The sequence below is a fragment of the Herpailurus yagouaroundi genome, unplaced genomic scaffold (genome assembly GCF_014898765.1).
Source record: "Herpailurus yagouaroundi ecotype Mexico unplaced genomic scaffold, PumYag 185, whole genome shotgun sequence".
Lineage (NCBI taxonomy): Eukaryota > Metazoa > Chordata > Mammalia > Carnivora > Felidae > Herpailurus > Herpailurus yagouaroundi.
The window spans coordinates 21425278-21435076 of NW_024412416.1; the positions used below are offsets into that span (position 1 = coordinate 21425278).

Below are 9799 nucleotides of genomic sequence, written 5' to 3' on the forward strand. Positions count from 1 at the left end.
CCATTAGGGAAAAGCAAATCAAAAACACAACAGGATACCATTTCAAGCCCATAACAAAACCTGTTGATGAGGATATGGAGAAATTGGAATCTGCTTTTTACATTGCTGGTAAGAATGTAAAATGACAGAGCTGCCATGGAACAGTTTGAAAAACTCAAAAAGTTAAATATACAATTAGTATATGACTCAGAAATTCCACTCCTAGGTACCTAAAATAATTGAAAACATGACTTAAACAGAAACTTGGACACAAATGTTCACAACAGCACTATTCCCCAATAGCCAAGCAATGGGAGATGATTCATAGCCGTACAACGAAATATTATCCATACAATGGATATGAAGCAATGATACAACATGGACGAACCCTGAAAACATTATGTGAAATGACAGAGTCAGACATAAAAGGTCATATACTGTATGACTCCATTTATATAAAATATCCAGAATGGGGAAGTCCACAGAGACAAGAAGCAGGATAGTGGTTGTCAAGGGCTAGAGGGAGAAGGGAATGGGGATTGGCTGAACTGGCATGAGATTTCCTTTTGGGGTGGGGAAAATGTCTTGGAATAAATAAAGGTGAAGGTTGCACAACATGATAAATGTAATAAATGCTGCTAAATTGTACATTCAAGAATTTTGTGTTATGTGAATTACCTTAAAACAACAACAACGGGATGATGCTATGGGCAAAATGTGAAATCTTGTAGAACAAGCAAACTGGAGCAGGAAACATGGAATAAAGGGGTACCGTGATATAGATCCTTGTAGACATTTAATAAAAAATGATTTCTGAGGGGCGCCTGGGTGGCGCAGTCGGTTAAGCGTCTGACTTCAGCCAAGTCACGATCTCGCGGTCCGTGAGTTTGAGCCCCACGTCGGGCTCTGGGCTGATGGCTCAGAGCCTGGAGCCTGTTTCTGATTCTGTGTCTCCCTCTCTCTCTGCCCCTCCCCCGTTCATGCTCTGTCTCTCTCTGTCCCAAAAAAATAAATAAACGTTAAAAAATGATTTCTGAAAAGTCTGTGAACCTTTAAAAAGTTATACTTTCTCCTTTGCCTTTGGCAACTTTTATTTTAAAAGGTTTCCTTTTAAAAAAATATTTATTGTTTATTTTTGAGAGAGACAGAGAACAAGCAGGGGAGGGACAGAGAAAGAGAGAGAGGGGGGAGAGGGGGAGAGAGAGAGAGAGAGAGAGAGAGAGAGAGAGAGACTCTGAAGCAGGCTCCAGGCTCCGAGCTGTCAGCACAGAGCCTGACACAGAGCTCGAACTCATGAACTACAAGATTAAGACCTGAGCTGAAGTTGGACGCTTAACTGATTAAGCCACCCAGGTACCCCAAGTCCTTGGCAACTTTTAAAAGATATTTTTATTTAAGGTTGACCTCTGACTGGTTGGAATTTACAAGTGTAGCTTTACGTTTCTCTGTCTTCCATCTCAGAAAGGTACAACTGCATTACTTTGAACTCTATAATGTGTAATGTGTGACTATTCCACATAGTTTCACAATAAACTACAATGTACAAATATATGAATAAATACATCAGATATTTAAAAACAGGAGCGTTAAAAATCCAATAGGATTGCAAAGATGAGTATCTACAGATTTATAAAACAAATGACGCCCACCTATCAGGAAATCTGATATGCAAGAAATAGATATGTTACCAAATCTGGTGTGTGTGTTAACTCTGATTCCTATCTGTCCCTCAATACTGGCTCTTGCTAAATACTGTTAGTGCCGTTCCTTAAAAATAACATTGCATTTCCTTCCATCCATTTATTTCAGACACCAGGCTTTCCAAACATTGGCTCCAAATAAGTAAAGGTTTAGTTTGTCTATACTCAAATGCATTAATGGTTCTTACTGTTTAAAGACACTGTATGTTAAATTTGTACATAAAGTTTCACAGAATTGTGACAATCACTTGTAATAAGGTCTTGCTAACATCTTATTGAGATATAATTTATACACTATAAGGATCACCCATTTGAAGTGTACAATTCAATGTCTTCTTACATATTTTCAAAGTTGTACAAACTTTACATAATCTAATTTAGAACATGTAATAAGTTGTTAAGTCTGAACCTTTGCATATCTTGTTCAAGGAAATGTAACACATTTAGAAAGCCAATCATCAGAAGTGCCTTCAAGATGGTTGGTAAGAAGACCACATATTTTGAGCATTCAACAAGTGGATTTCACAGCATTCACAGCATCATATAATATTTTCGACCTACTTAAAACTATGGTCAGGGGTGCCTGGGTGGCACAGTCGGTTAAGCGTCCGACTTCAGCCAGGTCACGATCTCGCGGTCTGTGAGTTCGAGCCCCGCGTCAGGCTCTGGGCTGATGGCTCGGAGCCTGGAGCCTGTTTCCGATTCTGTGTCTCCCTCTCTCTCTGCCCCTCCCCCGTTCATGCTCTGTCTCTCTCTGTCCCAAAAATAAATAAACGTTGAAAAAAAAATTTTTTTAATAAATAAATAAATAAATAAATAAATAAATAAATAAATAAAACAAACTATGGTCAGGAATAACTTTTTATTCATCACAGTCAGCAAACAGACCATGTTTCTGTTACCCCACTTACACATGACTCCATAATAAAAGTAAATGTCTCCTCACAGTCCTATAACTTGCCCACTGTTGTCTCCTAATTGGTTCAACTTCCATTTTTAAAACTAACCTTTTCACGAAGCCAATCCTTTGCAAGCCAAACTGGAATTTACTGTGTGTGCTTGACAGCATTCATTTTTCTGAGCTTCTCCTATTTTTCTGTGAAGTATTATGTTCCTTAAAGATGGAGTCATAACATAAAATTACCACATGATCCAGCAATCCCACTACTGAAAACCGGCTTTTGAAGAGATATTTATATATCCATGTTCATACATGTATTATTCACAATGGCCAGAATGTGGAAATAACCCATGTCCACTGACAGATGAAAATTATAAAATGTGGTGTACACTTACAATGGAATATTTGTCAACCTTAAAAAGGAATGAAGTTCTGACACATAAGTGTCATGCTTTAAAAACACGCTAAGTGAAATAAACCAGTCACAAAAGGATGAATATTGTATAATTCAAAAATATTATACGATGCTGTGAAATCCACTTGTTGAATGCTCAAAATATATGGTCTTCTTACGAACCATCTTGAAGGCACTTCTGATGACTGGCTTTCTAAATGTGTTACGTTTCCTCAAACAAGATATGCAAAGGTATAATATTGTATATACAGTATCTGGAGTAGTCAAATTCATAGAGAGAAAGTTTTATAGTGGTTGCCAGGGCTAGGGGAAGAGGATAATGGGGGAGTTATTGTTGAATGGGTATAGAGGTTCAGTTTGGGATGATGAAAAAGTTCTGGAGATGGATAGTGGTGATGGTTGCACAATACAGAAATACAGTTGACTCTTGAACAAAATGGGGGGGGTTAAAAGTGCCAACCCCCAACACAGTTGAAAATCCACATGTAACTTTCGACTACCCCAAAACGTAACTGTTGACTGGAAGTCTTACTGATAACATAAACAGTTGATTAACACGTTTTATACATTGTATGTAATGTATATACTATATATTCTTACAATAAAGTAAGCTAGAAAAAAAGAAAATGTTATTAAGAAAACCAAGAGAGAGAAAATATACTTACAGTACTATATTGTAAAATTGTGAGTGTAATTGGACCATGCAGTTCAAACCTGTGTTGTTCAAGGGTCAACTGTATTTAATGTCACTGAACTGTACACCTAAATATGGTTAAAATGGCAAATTTTGTTATGTATATTTAACTATGATAAATGAAAAAGTGGGGTTATTTACGGTTGAAGCATCTGAAATAGGAGGATAAATCAAAGCCAGCCTTTGCAGAACACTGTTTTCATTTTACTTTTCTCTATGACAAGATGTCTATATAATTTTTTTTTTAAAAATGTATATTAGTACTCAGTTCTTGCAATAAATGTATGACTTGTTGGAAGTTACATTCCCTTCCTCTTTTTAAAAAAAATTTTTTTAATGTTTCTTTACTTTTGAGAGAAAGAGAGACAGAGTATGAGTAGGGGAGGCACAGAGAGAGGAAAACACAGAATCTAAAGCAGGCTCCAGGCTCTGAGCTGTCAGCACAGGGCCTAATGCGGGGCTCGAACTCACAAACCATATCATGACCTGAACTGAAGTCGGACACTTAATTGACTGAGCCACCCAGGCGCCCCATCAGTTTGTCATTTCCTGCCTGTAAGCACTCAAGTGCACTCAGAAGGATCCAGGCCACATCACAGGCCTTACAGTTGTCACTACTGCCGTAAGAGTCAAGCATGGCAGCTACTTGGGTTCACAAATTACATGTTTCTGTTGCCACTTCATCTGTCAACCACAGTTCATACCTTGATTAATTGTGATGCAACTGTATGCCATGGGTTACTGGCATCCTACCACCCACCTTTGGCAAGTTCAGCACTGCACTCAAGGTTAAGAGCATGACCAAACCAATCCCCAAATCCGGTCTTTAGGGGTCTACCTCCTAGGACCACTCCCAAGACCAATTCTGTCATAGTCTAGGTCTAACCAAGAGGTAGAAATGACACATTGTTAAACAAGGAGTATCTGGTAAAAGGGATGATTAACTATGATAAAATAGCAACTGTGAGATATAAGGAAACTCTGTGTGATACCTTAGAGCTGAGCAAGAATACTTGAGGGACAATCTTGGAAGGGGTTCAGACTTTATGGGAGAAGGTATGATTCAGCCAGCAAATAGCAGAGAAGTTGGTGGGTTTAGGCAGGCCAGAGCTGGTTGAGGGTTGTTACCCTCCAGAGTGCAGGCAGGGAGCAGGGGATTGGCAACTGATGGTGTGCAGTGGGAATTAGGCACTGGCAGGGGCAGAAAGCCTTGAGAGTGTGCAGGGCGTGCAGAGGGGATGACAGTGCAGTACACAACCCTCTAGACCATGACACAGTCCAGGGTGTGGGAGCTGGATCTCACAACCCTGGATCATGACCTCAGCTGAAATCAAGACTATGACGCCCAACCAACTGATCCAGCCACCCAGGTGCCCCCAGATGGCTTTCTCAGAGATAATGAGAGATGACTCTTTGTCTTACGAGGTTTTTTTTTTGCAAAGGGTTACTTGCAATTGTGTGTGAGCTAAGATACTGTTTGTATTTTACCAAGGAGAGGAAGGGCAGGCTAGGAAGGTGTGTTATTGTAAGAACCTCAGAATCACCTATTAATTAGATTCATTTCAACAAGGTGTGCTCAGCCTGTTACAATATTTTTTCATGTATACACATCACCTCTTTAAACTGCTAAGTGCTGAGACAATTAAACTATTAAGGTGCACTTCTTTGTATGTGGCTGTCACTTAGCCCTGGTGACTTGCCATGATAAATGCAAATGAAACGTTGTGACTGGTAAGAAAGACTACAGTGATCGATAAAGAACTGCTTCGGTTTGAGACGGGACTTCAAAGGAAGACTAGAACTGTAAGTTTAGACACAGAGAGAACTATCTAGCAGAGAGGCCTAACATTATTAAAGATTCGTCCCCTTGAACACTTTTTGAAGGTTGCTAAGCTGAAGGCTTCAGGACAAATGTCCAGGAGTAACTCTGAAACATTACCACTTGGCACTCTTCCTAACAGGGAATTTCAGATTAAGGGAAATAGTGGCCCTCTGATGAAGGAGAAAAAAGAAAAAGAGAGAAAGAGGGTGGCCTGGGAGTCAGAAAACTTGAGTATCTGTCATTACTGATTCTATCCAGCTTTTTTTTTTTTTTAATGGAGGTGTAGAGGACTCAAGCAACCTTCCAGATCCGTCTGCCTTTATCTTTCCTGTTTACATACAAGATAGTAAATATATTACTTCACGAAAGGAAAAACACTCCTTTGGTATTTACACAACTGACCTCCAAGTGTTCCCAGCAGGATACTGGAAGTACTTGGGAGTTCAGTTTACGTTTTTTTAAACTATTTGCCCTTCTTTCTAGTTTCTCCCCAATCTCTCATGGTGCACTGTAAAGCTAAAACTCACTGTCCCTATGGCATTCACTTCATCTACTTCTGTCCCGGCCTTGCTGTCAGTCCCCTTGAGCAGGTTCCCTCGCCTCTTTGGGAGCCACCTATAAAGAGGGGCAACGTCAACTGCACACACTTCCCAGGGTGGCGGTGAGAATCAAATACTATATGGAAACCCCACGCTAACCGGAGACGTTCCTTGGATATACCTCCTGCCTACAGGTGCAGACAGTGACCACGGAACGCGCCTCCTGGGGGCGGGGAGACAGAGTGCAGAGGATGTGGCTGCTCTGGGCACCCGCCGCCTCCTCCAGCCCCCGGCCTCGCGTCCCGCGCGCCCCACCCCCCGGCAAACCCCGGCCGCACAGGGTATTCACCTACTGCGCCCGAAACAGCCGCCACCGCTTTCAGTAGGCTCGCCATCTTGAGAAGCGACCCACTCTTTCCCGAGGTGCGTCAGAGTGGGAGAGGAGCTCGGGCGAGGGGCAGGGCAACCCGACCGGGGGCGGGGCATATGATGATGGGGGGGGGGGCGTGGTGAGCGTCGCTGTGTTCTTGTGGTGTAGCGGACGAGCTCCCCAGTGCGTCTAAAGAGGAAACTTAAACCGAGGGGGCGTCACCCCTATGAGCCCCTCAGGACTACGAAACAGAAAGTTTGGAGAAAGTTCAAAAGCGCTAGAACAGATCAGTGGCCCAGTGAAAGTTCTTGCACTGCCATTGACTCTGGTAGGGGGTGGGTCCGGAACTTCTGAGCGACGGAACCTTCGCCTCCAGGGTCTAGGCTGCGCGAGGCGCGTCTGTGTGGCGCGGTTTCCGGGCAGCGCTTTTCCTTTACATGCGGCGCTGTGTGGAGAGTTGCGGACAGCAATGGCCCCGCGGGTCTGGCGTCGACGAGCCCTGGAGCGGTGTCTGAAGGAGGTTGGTAAAGCCACCGGCCGGCCAGAGTGCTTCCTCACGTAAGTGAGCAGAGCCGGACTCTGGGTGAAGCCCGGGTCTCAGCGTGGGTGCGGACTCATGGCCCCCAGCGAATTCTGGAGTAGGGGGAAGATAAAGGGAAGCGTACACCTCTTTTTCCCAAATTTCATTTACTTGGCGCACCCTTAGCCTATCAAAAATTTTAAAGTTGTTGAAAGCTGTACAGTGCAGATTTCCGAGTCGTGTGCTAACCAAACTAAGCTCAGTTATTAATGCCCAGAGGCTTCCATTGAGTCTTAATGCACCCCCCCCCCGACTCTTTACACACAGGCGCGTGCACCCTAGATTGGTTGTTCTTTTCTCCAATATGCTCTCAATCCACCCAGTGCTTACTTATCCATATCCTTCATTGGAAGTATTAAGTTTGTCGCTTGGCTGTCCACCTCCACGATGAGCTTCTTGAGAATTAGGACTGTCTTTCATATCTCTTGCCAGCATAAGCTCTTTGTATTGTGTTGAAGGACTTAAAATGCGTTGTATGAAAGTATGGCTCTCAGATTTGTATTTCAAACCCGACCTTTCCCTTCAGCTTCAGGCTCACAGCAACTACAGCCACATATTCTTTCAGCATCTCAAATTTAATATGTGCAAAATGAGCTGTTGTTTCTATTTAATTTCCTGTACAGTGCCCTCCGTGATACTTTTTCCCCATGCTCCACCCCTGCCTCCCCTATCTCAGCAAATGGCAGCTCTATTTTTTCTGTTGTTCAGACATATAACTAAGCTACTTCTTTGATATCTTCCTTTTTTCTCATTTCTACATGTAATTCATCAGCCAATTCTGTCGGTGCTGTCTCCAGACTGTATTCTGAATTCGACTGCTTCTCACAGAATCTGTTCCCCTAACCCCTGCACAGTTCTTCATCAACCTAATCACTGTACTTTTGTAACGTTTCCTCTACTGGCCATCTTTCCAGAGTGTAAATTCTATCATTTTGCTCCTCTGCTTAAAATCTTCTGATGGCTTCTCTTTATATTTAGAATGGCAAACTCTTACCTCTGAGCCCTGAACGATTCACCTCCGATTCACCTCCCATCTACCTCCCTAACCTTCTGCCTCCTTCATCACACTCCAGCTATGCTGGCATTTTTGTTCCTCAGACTCACCACGCTCATTTCCATCTTAGGAAATTTATTCTCACTTTTTCCTCTACTTAGAAGATAATGTTTCCACAGCTTTGAAAGACTATCTCCTTATGTACAGGTGTCATCTCAGACGTCACATCTTCAGAGAGGTAGTCTCTGACACTCTTGCCAAAGCAAGTTTTGACCATTGGCTGACTGAATGATGGAGTGGCATATAACATAGCAGAGTTGAGCTTTTTAAGACTAAGATTCACTATATATCTTGAGGCAAAGAGGTGTGTAGTAGTTTCCCTGTCTAAAATCCATACAGCAGATTCACCGACACTTAGCTGACTCTTTTTTATATGTTAATGTGGCTCATCTGCAAGATAATATACTCTTGGGAGCCAGGATCTATACTTAAAATTGATATTTCATTCAAGTTTGGTTTTGCACAAGAGTTGGGCTTTTTTTGTCTAATTCACAGTGCTGTGAAATTGTTATCTATAATTATAAATCTCTTTAAACTTCCTCCCCATGCCCCCTTAATAGGATTCAAGATGAATTGGCATCAAAGTTCACTTCATTAACAAAAGTACTTTATGATTTTAACAAAACACTAGAGAATGGCAGAATCCACGGAAGTCCTTTAAAAAAACTGGTGATAGAGAATTTTGATGATGAGCAGATTTGGCAACAACTAGAATTGCAAAATGAACCAATTTTACAATACTTCCAGGATGCAGTTAGTAAAACCATTAAAGACGAAGACATCAGTCTTTTTCCAGAGAATGAAGAGCAGGAGTGTGAAGAGGATGGGTCAGAGGTGGAGGCTGATGGCCAGGAGGCCCTCGAACAAGATTTGGAGGAGGAAGAAGTGGCCGACCTGAGTGGTGATGATCCTACAGGGGATGAGAAAACGAAAAACTCAAGCACAATTGATCTGAGGAAAAGTCCAGTTTTCAGTGATGAAGATTCTGATCTTGATTTTGATATCAGCAAATTGGAGGAGCAAAGCAAGGTGCAAGACAAAGTGCCTAGGAAACCAAGAGAGAAGTCCATAGTAGATGATAAATTTTTCAAACTATCTGAAATGGAGACCTTTTTAGAAAACATGGAAAAAGAAGAGGAACAAAAAGGTGATGAGGAGGAAGATATTGATTTTTTTGAAGACGTCAATTCTGATGAAGATGAAGGAGAACTGCTTGGAAGTCAAAAACCTAAGGTAAAGTCTTGGGAGAGGAGAGAAAGAGGACTTTCTACCTCATTCTGTTCTGTTTCTTGAGAAGAAGTTTCAAATACCTCAAAACTCATCAGGGCACGAGTGAAGTATTTAGATCTGTTGAAAACTGGACTGGAAAAATTAAACCAAAGCTTATCACAAAATATTTCTTTTGTAGCTTAACAACCATAACCACACATGTTAGAGGTATTCAGAATTTCCCTTAAACATATTTTCACCAAACACTAAAAATGATAATAAGTGAAAGGAAGGCATCTGTTTACTTTAAGCTGAGATATCTTGGAAATAATTATAGTTAGGGTTAGGAATATAATGAATCAATACTTCCTTCCAGTTTGTTACGGTCTAGTAGTTCTTACAGTTTTATAGTAGTGTTGTAGTTGCCAGTTTTCCTTATAAAACATGCATACACAGGGGCCCTTGGGTAGCTCAGTCGGTTAAGCGTCCGACTTTGGCTCAGGTCACGATCTCACGGTTTGTGAGTTGAGCCCCGC

General features: G+C 41.8%; 2 protein-coding genes across 4 annotated transcripts in view; one reads left to right on the forward strand and one right to left on the reverse strand.

The window, feature by feature from the left end:
• Nucleotides 1-6551, reverse strand: part of MCEE (methylmalonyl-CoA epimerase) — a 30606-nt gene extending 24055 nt beyond the window's left edge. The window contains exon 1 of one of the 2 annotated variants that reach the window (XM_040493839.1): nt 6404-6551. In XM_040493839.1, the coding sequence (XP_040349773.1) occupies nt 6404-6536 (133 nt within the window). In that variant the 5' untranslated portion in view covers nt 6537-6551. Of the gene's footprint in view, nt 1-6399 lie in introns of both variants that reach the window. The other variant, XM_040493840.1, reaches the window with a different exon arrangement.
• A 291-nt stretch (nt 6552-6842) lies between these two features.
• MPHOSPH10 (M-phase phosphoprotein 10) overlaps nt 6843-9799 on the forward strand; it is a 19192-nt gene continuing 16235 nt past the window's right edge. Inside the window, exons 1-2 of one of the 2 annotated variants that reach the window (XM_040493838.1) lie at nt 6843-6978; nt 8615-9287. In XM_040493838.1, coding sequence (XP_040349772.1) covers nt 6890-6978; nt 8615-9287 — 762 coding nt within the window. In that variant the 5' untranslated portion in view covers nt 6843-6889. The remainder of the gene's footprint in view (nt 6979-8614; nt 9288-9799) is intronic. The other variant, XM_040493837.1, reaches the window with a different exon arrangement.